This window comes from Penicillium rubens, assembly GCF_028828025.1.
Source record: "Penicillium rubens strain IBT 27055 chromosome Unknown utg000001l_segment0_segment0, whole genome shotgun sequence".
NCBI lineage: Eukaryota > Fungi > Ascomycota > Eurotiomycetes > Eurotiales > Aspergillaceae > Penicillium > Penicillium rubens.
In genome coordinates, this window is record NW_026890599.1 from 4460451 (window position 1) to 4476829 (window position 16379).

A 16379-nucleotide genomic window follows, 5' to 3' on the forward strand; every position below is an offset into this window, starting at 1 on the left:
TCAAAATTTGCAAAGATTCACATAAACGACATATATAAAGGAGGAATGACTAGCGGGTATTATAGTTGTCACACAGCTCAACTGATCTACAATCCAGCCGGGGCAGTCTGCTAGGCGGTCTGATCTTGCGCATTGTTTTGCCGATGAATTCCGTCTGCTTTCTGCCCATATGACGTCCAAGGTTGTTTACATCCTCTTTATACGTGAGCTGGATTGAATAGGTCAATTCTGACGATTTTCTAATGATATTTCTAGGTAGTTCGGAAGAACCACATACACAACAAGGGGCAAGCAAGCCTAAACACACTGCCAAGCGTTCTCATCAGTGTAGTTACCAGGACCCTTGAACACGTTGCGTCGAGGCCAGCGGCAGTGCCTGCGCTTGTACTCCACCTCAGAGCCAGGGCCATCAGAGAACTTGGTACCACGAACAGTCTCCGGCGCCTTGCCCTCCTCGACCCACCGAACCATTGCCATAAGAACATTGTCCTCGGGGTCGGTACCAGCGTAGGTACTGGCGCCCTGGCCAATACCATAGGCTCCATCTCCATCACCGCAATGGGCCATACCGCTGATCGGGAAGAAGCGGTAGAACTCGTCCAATTTATTGGGGGGTAGTTTCATTGTTTTTGACACGTGGGAATAGTACAGCTTGGAGTTGTCGGAGCTGATCAGCTGGTCTTGGAGGCCGTGGTAGTGCAGGATTTTGCCGCCACCATTTTTGAACGAAGAGATATCACCATCCCACGTCTGTATATTGTACGGGTTCTGGCGGAGAGCCACAGCAGCATCTTTTACTGTGAAGTTGGCCCCGCTCCAGGCCGGGTTGTTGTAGACGACATATCGATACCAGTCTTGGCTGTATTGGAATGGTGCGCCACTGTACATTATTGGTGCAGCGAGGATCTCGGATCCAGGCTGCATGCGGGGGTATAGCAGGGTGCCATTAATTCCGTAAAATGGCGATAGTACTTGCTGGGCGGTGTTGACTTGGGCGCTTGTGAGACAGCTTGTTTTGCTTGAGGCACTGGGGTCACATGTCAACGTTTCCAAGACAGGATGGCAGAGGTCGGTATCTTCGATAATTCCATCTTCGGCGCCATCAATAGCATCACATTGGCGGATGATCTCTTCGTGGACGATCTTCCATTCGGCTGGGGACAGGAATGTGTCGGAAGTCGGGGAGCCAGTGATCGGGTAGAAATGTGCGCTCCACGAGAACAGATTGACTAAGCCGATAGCAGGGGCACCAGCGACCACCCCGTCAAAGTCGTTGGGGTATTTCTGGACAGATTTCCAACCTTGGCGGCCACCAGTGGAGCATCCGAGGTAGTAGCTCTTGTCGAAGCCCTCCTCATAGAATTGCTTGGTGAGTTCTTTGCCTATGACCACTCCAGTGTGAACAGAACGGTATGCATAATCTTCGATTACCTCAGGTTGGCGGTAGAAAGGCTTTCCCGATGTACCGTTGTGTCCGTTGTTGGCTCCGACAGTGGCAAACCCTAGTTGCGCGGTGTATGCGAGATCATAGTATTGAATACCTGCGTTGAGGTTAGACGAGCCGACGTGTTGGTTTATGTTGGTTTCGGGAACAACTTACACCCAGAGATACCACCATTTCCGGTGCTCAAAAAGCGGCCCTTGTACTCACGAGGGAACCAAGCCTCTAGCGTGATCTCGCTGCTATTCGAAGTCGACACGGCCATGGCGACCCGGCACAAGTCTACGGGGACGGCCTGATTCGACCTACCGCAGCTAGGTGGATTATCCGCCAAGGATAAGTTGGTACCTCCCTGCACAAACTCGGCAAAGTTGACTTTGACATTGGGAATGTCGATTTGAGCACCAAACTCGACACATTTTGATTGAAAGGCGTCTTGGCTGGCCAGGGCAAGGGAGCCCATGGCTGCCAACAAGGGCAACACATGAAGACGAGTCATATTAGGGAGAGACCGTGGAAAACACTAATGATGCGACACCTGCAGACCAGCGGCCTTTAATATCCGGTTATTTGCTCCGAGGTATGTTTCCTCCTCCCATGGCAGCGGTATTATTGCGTATTAATATGAACGTTGAGACGGCAAATATTAGACCAGGAGTTCCCGAAGACCGACTCCTGCAGATCAATAACGAAAAGGCTAAAGCACCCGAAGTTTGGCCGACTAGCATGTGGGGATTGGCAGCGAATGAGCAACCCCAGGCTGCGGAGAGGACAAAGGACGCGACGACATCGGCAGCATTGCAAAGCTTAGACCAAATAGCGGGTTTCGGAGGTGATCCGGAAAAGCCGAAAATGACGGGATATTTCTATTTCCTCGAGTCAGAGGGAGAAATCCGGGGATCTCCACAAATGCGGAGAATACACACACCTGTTTCACTTTAAGGCTGTTGAAATCGGCACTTCTTATTTTACCTGTAATTCAACACCCGTCAATTTAAGGCAATTGAATGGAGACTAACCTCGGTGGTGTTTGCATGCTTTTGTGATTTATATAGTAATATGTATATGTGTAAACGGCCGGCGTGTTCTAGGTAGTTTTGCCTTCTCGGGTTTAGTGCCCCAATACGCCATCATGTAACCTCCCTTCAATGCCCTCCGGCATGAAAGACCCGTCTTCGCTGCTCTTCCTCCCTTTCTCTCATTATCCCTGCCTCTCTATCTTGCACCCTCGCTGCGCCCCTTCAATTTTTCCCGGCCACTCGCTTCGCCTTATCCTAAGTATCTAATAGCAAAATGCCTTACCACTACTAGAGATTAATAATAAACTACCTATTACAATAAATAATAACATTCAAGCGAACAGTGAACACAAACCCCGCTATATGTCCTGATTGCCCTTTGTATAGAACAAGATAGACTCTACTAACAGGGATACCGGGGAAAGTCCTTAATATAAACTAGTGTATCTTGGCTATTAGGGTTCGAGAAACGCCAATTACGAGACGCACTGTACAGCTGGCCAACAATCTCGAAAACTGTCAGAAATTCTACTGCTACTAGTAATATTACTCAATAGAATAGGCAGTCAATAGGCAACACTTTCATAGAAGTAGAGCTAGCTAGATACCGAACGAGTGTGGTGATAACGAGAACTGTACGAATACCTCACCCCAATACAGACAGAATCCACTGCTTGTTCCAAGCCCTCCTTGGCGTATGATCATTGGCATTGAGAGACACGAACCATTTCAGACCTATGATGGGCTAGAGAATAATCAAAACAGCCAAGGACTCTGTTTCTTGCGGAACTGTATAATTGGTTCAAACTGGGGTCTGGCAGTCAACCCTCTTGTGGTGCTCATCGTATTCACAGTGGTGGCGATCAGACTTGCACTGTAGATGAAGATTAAATGATAAGAACAAATCAATTGGCCCCGAATCGAATCGGAATCTACCTTCTTGTTGGCGGCCGAACCGCAATTGACTACATGGTTCTTTCCACCCTTTAGGTATGTGCACGTGTTGTGTTTCAAGCTGCATTCCTGTAAAGCGGTTCAGAAAGGTTAGTGCTATTTCTATATAGACATCTTATAAGAAGAACTTACTCCTCCGAATTTACTAAGCTGTACGTCTCGGGCATCAAGATCGTCCGACTCGGTCGCGATGGGGCTAGCAACCGCGCCCATTGCGGCGAAGAAGACAATGGCAATGCTAGTAATATGCATGGTGGAAGAGTGGTCTTGTAGAGGATTGCGGTATAGTAGTTGAGAGAGAAAGGTTGATGAGATTGATACTTCACAAACTGGAGCGCCGTGAAGGTGTCTTATATAGACAATGACGAATATTTCCTGCGATATTTGACAAATACCATCCTCACATTCGATATAGCCATGATCGAGGCCGCGGTCGAAAGATTATCCAAGCTATCCAATAAAAGATATGCCTCATATATCCAAAAGTTCGTTCATACGGGGTATAGAATAGGCAATGCTATCATTGGCTTAATGCTAACAGTACTACTGATCTGCCCCACGGGCCGGGCCGCAAACCCTGCGTACACAGCCTTGTGGCCTGCTGCAAGGCTGGGGTGAAAGTCCCAAAAACTAGGGCGTTTATGCGATGTAACACTGCAAGCTTCGAGGCACATGCAATGTGGAAGTATGTAAGATTTGGATATACGTATACAAAACAAGGAGGTGGAGTGAATTGGCCGCAGGTTTGCCAGAGGTTCACAGAGACCTTGGAATGTGAGCCTCATCGGTAGATGCATCTATTTCAGCCCGCAATACTTGTACGTAGCTTCTAGGACTTATGTGCGTTTGAAGGATAAGAAAGCGAAATCATGAATTGGAAACCTCGTTTCTTTTTCTTATGGCAGCAGTCTGCTCTGGAGCAATAGTGCATTCAGTGAAATTCATGCACTAAGCCTTTTGAAGCCAAAAAAAAAATTATCATCGATCCATCTGACGATCAACTCCTTTCATGCACCAAGTCTGTTGTGGTCCGGCCCAACCCGGATCAGATTCGCGCCTAGGGCTGGAATTAATTCGGGCTCACAACCTAAATAGTAGATATGGCCATCAAAAGTCCTTTGAAATAGAAAGATCAAAATTGTCAAAGTTCTCATTATGAAGACTAGTTTTTATTTATAGTGTATGATCTCAGAGATCGTTGAAGTAGAGATGGACGCGTTATTTTGCTGTACGGAGGAACTACAGACGGACCTGTGAGTACACTAAGACCTCAAGGCTCCAGTATTAGCTTTGGTGCTTAAGGCCGACGTAATAATTGCCTAAGGGTTAAAAGGAAAGTCAGCCAATGGCCTCATATCTCTTCTATGTCTCAGGCTCGCTGGAGTGGATTGATTATCATCTTATTAGTCGGCAAATGAGACATGAGGACCTTGGGATTGACAAAAGAACAGAATTTAACGCTACGGAGTACAACATAGAAACGGCTGGCTTTCCATCCGCGTTGGATAGCGAGGGCTGAATCGCCCCCATCCAAAACTGCCACTATTTTGCGTCCCTAGATGATGGTACTTTCTATCGGACCGGAGAAAGGCATTTAATTTCGTCCCTGCTTCATTCTAAAAATCAGAACAGACGTAGATTTGATAAAGATCGACAGTAAGGAGCAGAGAGTGTGACATTCAACTTGAAGACTCAAGAGGCCGAGAAAGAAAGAGAGGAAGGGGGAATGTCTACATGGGCATTTTCGAGTTTTCCTTCGAAACTTCATCCAAGTCTTTACGACTCTGGCTCCTCAACGCCTGCAAGGGGCTTTAGGCACGAAAGATGCCTATCCTGATGCAGGGCATCGCCACCATTCTTGTAAGTCCTGAGGAGCTCAGCATTCCTTTGCTTGATTGTGTTGATCATGTACTCGATGCCCTCGGTGGCAAGCCCCTCCAGGGCTTTCTTATTGGCCTCCTTAGCTTCTTCCTGAATCTCATGAAGTCGCTTCAGCCAGAACATGTATCTCCATGGCGAGAATCCAGCAGGCGATCGCTGTCCGAGCTCAGATTCGAGAAACTCCTCACCACCCTTGCTGATGTGGCTAGGGCAGTCGTTCCAATACAATTCTGATAGCAAAAGGAGGTTGTGGCTTGCTATTTTCAGCCAAGCAACAGCAGCTGGTAATAGATGAAAGACCTCAAGCTGCTTGGTGCCCCGGTTGAGGTCTTCCTCGTCTGACTCTTCCCCAGTGTGAAGTGCTTGAGGGCTTTCAAAGAGAGTACGGAAGATCAGAAGAGCAACTTGGCACAGCCTATCCTTAGCGACACGAGTGGATGCAAGTTTAGCCAGGAATGTTGCAAAGTTAAGACGGTGTGTTCCCGATATAGAAGCACTATGATTGACCCAGAAATTGGTCATATCGCCAACCAAGAATGGGAGATCGTTCCATAGTGTACCGTCGACGGTTCTTGCGATATCAATCCCATGGACTCCGCGTGTAGGTCTAGTCAACGGCCCCATTCCTTGAATGCGGAGGATATCGAGGACTATTCCCTCATGTTCAGGTGATTCGGAGGAGATGTTTCGGCTAAGCTCGTAGTACATATACCATAGGGAATGGATATGGCCTTCAAGGGAGTCTACACCATCTCCAATATCGCAGTATCGGCTGGTAACGACCCAGGTCCGGTTACTAAAGGCCATGTCCCGAACCTCTTTGAATTCACCCCGAGCGACAGACTGGCGTGTACCTTCCTGATCTCTGCGAGTATGGTCGATCGTTGCGGTAGAAGGTGTGTCTCTAGGCAGAGGGCTCAGCAGAGAATCACGGAGGTGGTCCATTTCGGAAAGCTGACAATGTTGAATGATGATCCAATTAGAATTCAGGTAAGAGAAAGAAGACAGTGGGGAAGTGAAAGAGTTGATATGGTGGAACCAGACGGGGACTTAAATCGTCGTAAGGGTCAACTTGGACGAAAGGACAAAGAGATTTCTCTCCCAGGGTGGGGACCCTCCTGCACCCCTGCTAGGCAGCAACGTAGGTTCTGACAGGCTAACAGCCCAATATCTGGATTTGGTCTCGTGTATGCGCTTATAGACTGAACTATTTTCTTTGGTTGTCGATCAGCCGGCAGCCAAGACAGGTACTACGTAGCCGGTCACAAACCCTGCGAGTAAGACTGGAAACTCGCAAGCCCGAGGTGTACATGAAGAGAGTGTGATGAGATGGCCTACATACATTAGCAATATTTCAATGTTACGTCCAATGCGACCAACTGGATGCTTGGTTTGAGAACCGCTCTGGATCGTCATAGGGGCTAGCGAACACCTTTTAGCTGTCGGCGGGCCCAACGGCACTCGCCCATAAATGGCAGCATGTATACAGTGCTAGCTACATTTGTAAATGAATTGGGGCATAATCATGATCATCAAATCATCATCATCGTCATCATCAAAAGTACTCAGTACTCCGTATGCCGATCTACAGTTATTTCAAATCCTCCAGGCCGTTGTGCGTTGATGGAAGCGTCAAGCCTATGGAAGTTACCACCAAACGGACAGCCCATCAATGTAGCAATTTTATAGCAAGAGAAAAGACAAGGGAAGCGCATCAATCCAACGGTTCAAGAATGCGTCCTCAGAAAAGTGCGGTCGCCAAACCCATTGAAAGACTAGTGCAACTTCCTAGAGTGATAGAGCCCTGGAGGGCCTTTTAGCACGTGCATTTCCTAATAGCCCGGGTGGCCCCAGGTTGTGACCCTGAAATTATTTCGACTTCGACTTGGAATGATGGCTTGGTTTCTACGGAGTAGGCGAGGATGATCTATCGGGGCCAAAATGCAGCCCTGCAGGGATCATGTATGTACAAAGTACGAGTACCAATTCCTTTTTTTGCTTCTTCTCTCTGACTGTCCCATTGATTACCATAAATCTGAAAGATTGAGGTAGACACATAGCGCTGGTTCAAAGAAGAAAAGAAAGAACCTAGCCAGGCATTATACATCGAGATTTTGTCCAAACCACTTAAGGCAAGCGTTGATCTATGAATCAGACAATTCCACGGTAGGGAAATCTACCACAACCAACAAAGAAACAGTCATCTACAGTAGCATTCGAAATCAGATTACCCCTTAGACACTTCCGGATGATACAGTACGTCTCGAAACTGGCGTCACCCCCCTACACTCTTCGATTATTTTCCAAATCCGGATGTCAAGAAATACTATACTTCATTAGTAATAAACTCGGAGTATTAATGTCCCTGTAAGGTTACGTCTACAGTATTTTACTGTTAAGGATACATGCCCCCATGTATCATCACTGTATGGTGTAAATGGAGGTGACGATGAAATGGCCAGGACCTGGCGTGACGTTAAACCGAAAAAGGGTCTTCCCACCTAGTGACTTCGGCTAACTAGGCCTCACGCTAGCGTTAATGCTATGCCTAGCTAAGGTTAATAAGCGAATATCAGCGCGTCCAAAACGCTACGAAATCCCGGGGGATAACACAGTTCGGATCCGGGACCCTGCGACGGGCTTCACTTGCTAGAGGGTCATTCAGGCTTGGTTTCATCGACAAAATTTTCTCTCGATGGCCAAATTATGGCTTCTGGCCCATACGACAAGACAGTCCGGGTCTGGGACACGAAGACGGGCGCCACCCAACAGACTTTGATAGCTAAAGGAGCAGTCAATGAGTTGCATTTTTCTCAAGACGCATCATACGTTACGACCAATCTCAGAGCCCTTAGTATTCCGTCTACATGTGGGAGTCATGCCTCTAATTCACCTAAAACGAAACTTGATAGATCTATACTGGAGCGTCGGTGGGTAATATTCAACGGCAACAAGGCACTATGGCTTCCTCCCGAGTTTCGCCCAATATGCTCCGCGGTCAAAGACAGTGCTTGCTATTGGACATACATCGGGAAATTTTCATTTATAGAGTTTAGGGCAGAGTAAAAATGGAGATGATTCGAATGTACGCCTTGATTGGGAGCTCTTTGATGATCAAAATGGAGAAGAGCCTCTAGAAGAAGATGGTCTATATAATCCTAGTTCGATTAAACATAATATCTATTCTCGTATCATTCTTAGTTATAAAGTTTTTCCCGACTAAGTAAGCACACACTTTCGCTAATAACGTTCGACGGCGATACCTTCTAATCTTTAGCCTAAAGTTTAGAGGGTGTGAGGAGCCAGATCTACAAGCCAGCAGAAGCAAAGCAAGAGAGTGCTTCAATTCAAGATACTAAAGATAGGGAAGAAAGAGAGAAAGAAAGCAAAGTCTGGCGAGCTCTCTGAGAAAGCTTAATCAAACCGAGACTATACAAACGGTGCAAACCCCGACTCTTCTTGCTTAGCGAGGCAAACAAAGAAAGCAGGCAAAAAAGGAAAGAAGAAGCAAACTAATCATAACAGATCTGACACGTGATCTAGCATGTAATATCAGATCAGATCCAGATCGTAACAGAAGGTAAGTAGATGGGCACTTGTCTCACTAACCCTCTATACACAGTAACTCAACACAGGAAATAAATAGATAGACAGAGAGAACCCGACGACAATGTATGTTCCAGAAGTTGAACCAGTCATATATTAGGTTGCCTGCAATAGCAGACAGGCTCCTATTTGTCATGGGTGTACATTCCTTGGTAGGTTCGCAGAATCGTCACAAGGCTATCCTTCGTGCACTCACCATCACTGTAAGTAGTAATGGTGCCACTACACTCGCCGTCCTGGCCGTTGCCAAAGGGGTTAGGGGTAAATTCGTCGTTTGCCTCGCCCTTTGTCTCTGTAGTATCAGGGGCGTACGCGCTGCATGCTCCGGGCTTGCCGCTAAAGGAGGAGCCGCAACTGAAGTCCCAAATTCCCTCCCAGCAGTCCGAAGTTATCTCGATGTGGTTGGTATCGCGCGAGCAGGTAGGGAGATCGTCTTCGCTCTCGAAGAGGATATTGTCATCGTTGTCGAAGAGGGTAAAGCCACTGGAGAAACTGCTACCCAAGTTTTGGATGCCGAGGGAGGCCGAGCTTGAGAAGAGGAACTTGATGTTATTCTCGCCGGCTATGGCAGTGGTAGCCATGGCGGAAAGGGCAAGGAGAGACACAATATACATTTTGTCGTATTTTGTGTAGGAGGAGACAAGGCGAGATAAGTGAAATTGCTTCTGGTTTGATAGATGTTAAAAGTCGAAGAATTCAAGAGGGATAGGGGCTTATATACCTTAGTTGTTCGCACCGAGACAGCCTTGTACTAGGATATTTACGTAACAATGCAGATGCTGCGAGGCTTTACCTCGTGGCCCCAGGGGCGAGGTCGAGGTCGAAATCTGGATAGGAAGGTTACCCTTGCTACAGTACTCCAGGCCGTGGTAAGTGGACCAACATTTCTAAGCCAAGGTTCTAAGACTGTAGATCAGCTTTGACTTTATGCACGGTCAACCTTCAACATCAAATAGGAGTAAACGAGTATATACCATGGCCATATATGTCAGAAGTTGGTCATGACCATCTCCGCCGACTTGATTGGCTTCAACCATCACGACATAACAAGCCAGGTGGTCTTTTTCTCCAAAGAGAAGGCTGTAATCCGCCCTTCTTGCACAAATATGTGGCTCTTCTTTGTATGTGGTCGGGCCCCAACTCACGGTTGCTTCATCGGCTAGTGTTATGCGGGGGGGTCCATTGACTAGCAAATTTTGCTGATAAACAACGTTTATCAAGGCATCGAGTTTATAGCGCACCCGTGTTTCTGGGGCTTCGCACGTTTAACGAGGGCTTCGAAAGCCTCGAGGCCAACTAACAGTCAGACAGAATGGCCAATATCTCAGCACTATGTATGGTGGTCAGTAATAAGACACCTGCCCAGGTGGCCCAGGGGGAAGCAGTGGTGTTTACTAACCGATATTGGTTAACCTTTTGGCCAAGAGCTTCCAGCTTCTCAGCTTGCTTCATGAGCAGTCCTCCAATAGGATAATGAACCTCTGTAGGAGCTCGTCTTTACGACATTTCCTCCTCCCTGCCTCATCATGGAGAACTTGGGCTTGCTCCGGGGAGCCACTTAACTGGAATGCCAATTATCGAGAGACGAACAAGGCAACTAAGCTCATTTATAATGGACCGTCTGGAGAAGTGAAGATGAGAGAGGTGAGACAAAGTGAAAAAGTGAGAGATGAAGAGAGCGAGAGATTGAAAAACTGGGAACTGGTAAAGCTGGCCAGTAGCTCTGGAACAGAGATCTAATTGGTATTTGCTCTCGCATCACTTTGTATGTGTGCTGTCTGTGTATCTCGATGTTGACTTGGTATAGGATCGCTTTCACTGGAAAGAGATAATGCAGGTAGTCGCCAGAGACTGGGGGGCCTCGTTCCTTTCCAACGAAATGAGATTTGACAAAGATTTATCATATCACTTGTTAAATATAAGCCAAGTTGTTTATATAGAACGGTAGAGAGGTGGAATAGTCAGTTCCTATATACTAAGTGGATCATGAAAGAGGTGGATCCTTAAGGCCAAAATCAGGCAGGAGTTAAAAAGCAATCTTGGAACGTAACTATAGTATAGAAGGTATAGCCATGCAAAAGTAGGATGTAAATATAAGCCAATTTCTCAATTAACTACGGAAAACGTTCCGTACGAAGTATGCAACCAATAAGACACCCGCTATTTAAACCCCACGTCTCTCCACACCCTTCGGAGATTCCGCCGGAGTTCCGGACTACATCATTGGCAATCTCTCTGCTGACAGAACTTCCCTTCACCTTTGGACACCACATCATGTCTGTAGGTGACATTGCCAGAGAGCCTGCGTCTGAGCAAACGCCCCTCCTTCGGGATTCACCCGATGGGGATGCCAATGAAAATACCCCACTACCCCAGGAACCCAGTACCAAGGAGTTAATCTGGATCCTCGGAAGCATCTGGCTCGGTGTCTTCCTGGCTGCTCTAGGTATGTATTCCAACACTCTTAGTGGAAACAAAATTACTAACTTCAGCTTTCATCACAGATACAACGATTGTCGCCACGCTCTCCGCCCCCATCTCTTCATCCTTCAACTCATTCTCGCTGCTTTCGTGGCTAGCCACTTCGTATCTGATCTCCAATGCTGCCTGCCAGCCTCTCAGTGGCCGATTGACTGACATTTACTCTCGTCGTTGGGGGCTTGTGTTCTCCAACGTTTTCTTCGCCGTCGGCAACTTGATCTGTGGCCTGGCAAGAGCGCAATGGGTTATCATCCTCGGTCGCGTCGTGGCAGGTGTCGGAGGAGGCGGTCTTACTGCGATATCGACCTTCGTCACTTCTGACCTGGTCCCTCTCCGCAAACGAGGTATCTGGCAGGGCATTGGAAACATCTGCTACGGTGCTGGTATGGGACTTGGAGGTGTATTTGGCGGGTGGATCAACGACACTCTGGGATGGCGATGGGCGTTCTTACTCCAGGTCCCCTTCCTGCTGATCTCGTGCGTTCTAGTCGCAATCAAGGTCAACATTCCCGTCAAAGAGTCGGATACTGCCCGCATCAAACGCGTTGACTTCCTAGGCGCTATCACTCTGGTTCTGACACTGGTCACATTACTGCTTGGTCTCAACACCGGCGGAAACCAGGTGCCCTGGACCCACCCGCTGGTGGTGACGTCGCTGGTCGCATCTGCTGTCTTCCTGGGTCTGTTCATCTACGTGGAAGCTGAGGTTGCTTCTGAGCCTGTCATTCCCGTGCGCCTTCTGCTGTACCGCACCGTGGCAGCTGCCTGTCTGACCAATTGGTTCAGTACGATGGCTGTCTTCGGTCTACTCTTTTACCTACCGGTGTACTTCCAGGTGCAGGGACTTTCTGCGACCGCCGCGGGTGCGCGAATAATCCCGCAGGCGATCGGCACCTCGATTGGCTCTTTGGGATCGGGTATCATCATGCGTGCCAGCGGTCGGTATGCATTTCTCAATTATGTTGCCATGGCTGTTCAAGTTCTCTCCGCTGGTCTCATCTGCACGTTGAATCTCTACACGCCCGTTGGACTGCCGTTCCTCTATTTCTTCCTGGGCGGTGCATCCTACGGTAGCATGCTTACCATCACTCTGGTTGCGCTCATCTCTTCCGTAGACCACCACCATCATGCGGTTGTGACATCTGCTTCGTATGCCTTCCGCAGCACTGGAAGTACGATCGGCATCACGGTCGCTTCGGCTGTCTTCCAGAACACCCTGAAGCTTGGACTTTGGTCTCGATTCGGTGAGCGCGAGGATGCCAAGGAGCTAATTGGACGGCTCCGGGATAGCTTAGATGAGATTTGGAAGATGCCCCCAGCCTTAACACCTGGAGTGCTTGACGCATATATGGACTCCTTGCGGGCGGTATTCGTGACATTGTTGGGCCTGGCTGTCCTAGGAGCATTGACGAGTCTCGCCATGAAAGAGCACAAGCTGCACAACAATCTGGCCCGACGATAATGTGAACGTTGGGCATTGATAGAAAAAACGTTGGGTTATATAGATCAGCATATATACAACGCACCTAGACAGCGATCGACCTAGTTCAACTCCCTTTTTCATATCTGAACTGACTTGAACTAAACAACCCAGCAGCAGTTAGGAACAGACGAATAGGAAAAAGCCCCTGAGACAAGTATTTGTCGATGTTGTACTGAAGTACTCCATACAAAGAGCACATGTTGGATGATCTTCGACATAACTGGCGTCACCTATCACCACTTCATTTGTATAGCGTCAATAATACAGAAACTCTGCTGTTCTCCTATGGGACATTATGTCCATTCATAGAGCATGCCGCTAAGCCAAGTTCTTACACATGTATATCAATGATTTCGCCTATCTTTTTTACCGTTTGAGACCACTGGGGTCGACATATCGAACCGGCGTCGGTGGAAGAATTTCGAAAAAGGGTCAAAATCCACCGCTCTGTAATTTCATACCTCTCTTTTTCGAGCGTAGTAAAATTTTCGTGAAATTAATTAGAGTAAAAAAGAAAGAACAATATAGTAATAGAAGCGAACAAAACATGAAAAAATAGAAAAGGTCCTGCCCGGGTTCGAACCGGGGTTTCTGGTACTTCAATCATTTCAAAAACCAGAGTGATGACCACTACACTACAGAACCAGTGCATATTATTTCCTACTGCCAATTAAACACATAAGCCGCAAGTGACAAAACTACTTTAGGTTCATCATAGATTGTTTGAAAACGAAGAATATCCGAAAAGTCATGGCCACTAGACCATAAGATGCTTATGCCTAGCCCTTCCCAAGGTCTAGCAAGTTCTTGAGCAACAAACTTGAAGGTCAGAGGATCTTTTTGTAGAACATAAGCCAAAAACATCTCCAGGGCTCTTGATGATTTAAACGTAGCTGTTCGGGTCTCGCGGTCGAATACCAGAAAGCTTAACAAAAATAGATTCAAACCCATCTATCTTCTCAAGCTCCGCGCATATTCTGTAATGTAGTGGGGGATGTTTATTTGGATCCGTTCACGAAACATGAGAGGCCAACGTAAAGGTAGAGAAGCGTATCGGTCTGATGATATGACATAAACCCCAGCACCTTCATCTCTCAGGGTTGCCTCCCATATCAATCAAGCTAGGCCAATTTAGTATATGTATTTATTAGACACAATAGTTTTAGAAAATATACTCAGCTAGTCCAATTGAGGCTTTCTCGGGACCTTCCTTCGTGGCAGGGGTCAAAGTATCATAGAGACTATCCTCGATATCTTGAGTGTCTGTGTTCTCGAAAAACTCTCTATGGCGTTTGCTTTGGCTGTTGCTGCGCTCTATCTCCGTAAGAAAATTTATTGCAACATGATGTAGAGGCGGCTTGTTTAGATTGGGCTTAGGAGGGAAACTGGACGGCCTGGTTGGGGAAGAGCTGCTCGGCTAAATGATAGCTGGTCACCTTGATCTTGACCCTGGCACTGGTGGACTTCTTTCATAGCGGCTTGGGTGTATCTTTCAAGCTCACCTTGTAGATCGGCTTAGCTGGAGACATTGGTATCATCGACCTTTTCGCTGTCGACCTTTTCGCTGTCGACCTTTTTGCTGTCGACCTTTTCGCTGTCGACCTTTTCGCTGTCGACCTTTTCGCTGTCGACCTTGTTGTTGTCGTCATCTGAGTCGGGCACTGGAGGTGCAATGTCCCCAATGCTACATGTGTAGGGGCATGTACGGCAAATGACCTTTATTTCAGTGTCGATTTTAGCGATGGCTAGAATATTGGCGCAGTGAGGGCAGACTGGGAAAGTCAGTATGTCTTCAAAGCCAGGTGGTGTTGGGAGGCACGGACAAGACAGAGCCCGAGGGACCTCGTAGCGTGGGGTCATTGTGAAATCTGGGGGATCCTGATGAAATCGATAGTGTTAGTAGAGAGGATCTCATATACACCTGCATTTAGCATGGATGATCGGTTACATACTCGATGGAGAAGCAACCTGCAAATCCGGTATCGGTGATGATTATCTGCTCATGAAGAAAGGGAAGGTGGAAGAAAGAAAGAAAGAAGAAGCTTGAAGAAGTTTTACACCACAAACAAGCATCTTCGTGTTTGGATGGTATGTCTACATTTCCTACTCCTCTTTTCACGACTAATATCATGTACCAGACAATGTTTCTTCGGGGTGCCATCGTATTGCTCTGATCACCCTATATCAAATCGAATCCAAATTAGCCTGTTCCTACTAGGCGGTGCTTTCAATCTATCCCTCAGATGATCTTATAAACATATGTAATTTCCTAATATATATGCTGTAGCTAATATCCCAAGCCCTCTACGACGTAGCTATTTCTCCATTGCCCATCATTTCCCGGAGACAGGGAAGCTAGAGATCTACTATGAGGTAAGGGGGATATCTTGCTCTGGGATATCTGTAGATATGTGGAGAGGAAAGAAACTATCTGTAGCGCTAAGTATTATATGGCCTTCTGGATAATTTTATAGAAAAGCTGGTTCTGTACCTAGGTTAATGGGTTAGGCTAGGCCACAATCATTGTCGACTCGCACGACATCAACGCAGGGATATATAAAGCAGGACTGATTCCCATAGGTAATGCCTGTACGCCCTCCTTTGTAGGATATATATAAGCCAACCGGCGCCAATGATGAAAAGTCTACAAAGTCAGTGTTGAAAGGGGGTATTGCATTCATTGACCATACATATATATCGATTATATTTTTAGCCATTTTTATCGACGAAGTTGTCAAGTCATCACCCTACAAGGGGAACCGTACATATTCAGGGGTGTATAGGCGTAAAATAGGGGCGAGGGCCGGATAGTGAAGGCGCGGTCTAGTCTCACATTGTCTAATTAGAAGCAAGCACAAAGGCTAAGAAGTTAAAGATAATTTAATTTACTTCCACATAAAGCAGTAGACGTGTAAATCGAACTATTTAAGTGGAGAAAAGTCTAAAGAACCAAAAAAAGAATTCGAGGTCTTACCCGGGTTCGAACCGGGGTCGATGGAAGAGTTTTGATATATCAAAATCCACAGTCATAACCACTAGACCATAAGACCGAACTTGTGCCGGAAGGGACTTTTCCGCGGTTTATCACAGAAGACTTCTATCCACATATTCGTTCCTTATGTCTATACTATAGGCCTACTGTATTTAATACAGGAAAATGAATAAGTGAGTGAAAGACATAGACCGCTTCCAATCAATCTGCCCCTTTCCTGTACGCCCCCCCGTCTTTAACCGTTATAGGCCCTCAAACTAACATTTTGGCTCTGCATTATTGGTTGATCTCCACTCTGGAATCTCGGCATTTTTTCGTGAAACGACACGGTCATACCTGGGCGGATTCGGTTCGGGAGCTCATCACGTCGGATGTGGCAACGACGTGGCGAGACAACACACCCCACCGCTCGAGACCGATCGTTGCACGAGTTTCCATTTCAACTTTGGGTTGCATGATTGGGCTCTAATCATCCCAGCCTGATAACTTATCTCTTTGTACAGTACCCAATTGATTTGGTTT

The 16379-nt window shown here is 47.0% G+C and overlaps 6 protein-coding genes across 6 annotated transcripts; 1 reads left to right on the forward strand and 5 right to left on the reverse strand.

Moving 5' to 3' along the window:
• Positions 1 to 297: 297 nt before the first annotated feature.
• On the reverse strand, positions 298 to 1904 carry faeB-2 (putative feruloyl esterase; the record flags this gene model as incomplete). Its single annotated transcript, XM_002557615.2, has 2 exons — positions 298 to 1541; positions 1601 to 1904. The coding sequence occupies 2 exons, from the start codon at positions 1902 to 1904 to the stop codon at positions 298 to 300; spliced, it is 1548 nt and encodes a 515-aa protein (XP_002557661.2).
• Positions 1905 to 3262: 1358 nt separating this feature from the next.
• N7525_001733 (uncharacterized protein) lies at positions 3263 to 3666 on the reverse strand (the record flags this gene model as incomplete). Its single annotated transcript, XM_002557614.1, has 3 exons — positions 3263 to 3334; positions 3397 to 3483; positions 3547 to 3666. 3 exons carry the CDS (start codon positions 3664 to 3666, stop codon positions 3263 to 3265), a joined length of 279 nt encoding a protein of 92 aa, XP_002557660.1.
• A 1524-nt stretch (positions 3667 to 5190) lies between these two features.
• Positions 5191 to 6240, reverse strand: N7525_001734 (DUF3632 domain-containing protein; the record flags this gene model as incomplete). The annotated part of the gene is made up of 1 exon (XM_002557613.2): positions 5191 to 6240. One exon carries the CDS (start codon positions 6238 to 6240, stop codon positions 5191 to 5193), a length of 1050 nt encoding a protein of 349 aa, XP_002557659.1.
• Positions 6241 to 9026: 2786 nt separating this feature from the next.
• On the reverse strand, positions 9027 to 9482 carry N7525_001735 (uncharacterized protein; the record flags this gene model as incomplete). The annotated part of the gene is made up of 1 exon (XM_061212025.1): positions 9027 to 9482. One exon carries the CDS (start codon positions 9480 to 9482, stop codon positions 9027 to 9029), a length of 456 nt encoding a protein of 151 aa, XP_061071251.1.
• A 1693-nt stretch (positions 9483 to 11175) lies between these two features.
• On the forward strand, positions 11176 to 12844 carry N7525_001736 (uncharacterized protein; the record flags this gene model as incomplete). The annotated part of the gene is made up of 2 exons (XM_002557608.2): positions 11176 to 11347; positions 11406 to 12844. 2 exons carry the CDS (start codon positions 11176 to 11178, stop codon positions 12842 to 12844), a joined length of 1611 nt encoding a protein of 536 aa, XP_002557654.2.
• Positions 12845 to 14380: 1536 nt separating this feature from the next.
• On the reverse strand, positions 14381 to 14725 carry N7525_001737 (uncharacterized protein; the record flags this gene model as incomplete). Its single annotated transcript, XM_061212026.1, has 1 exon — positions 14381 to 14725. One exon carries the CDS (start codon positions 14723 to 14725, stop codon positions 14381 to 14383), a length of 345 nt encoding a protein of 114 aa, XP_061071252.1.
• Positions 14726 to 16379: the final 1654 nt, after the last annotated feature.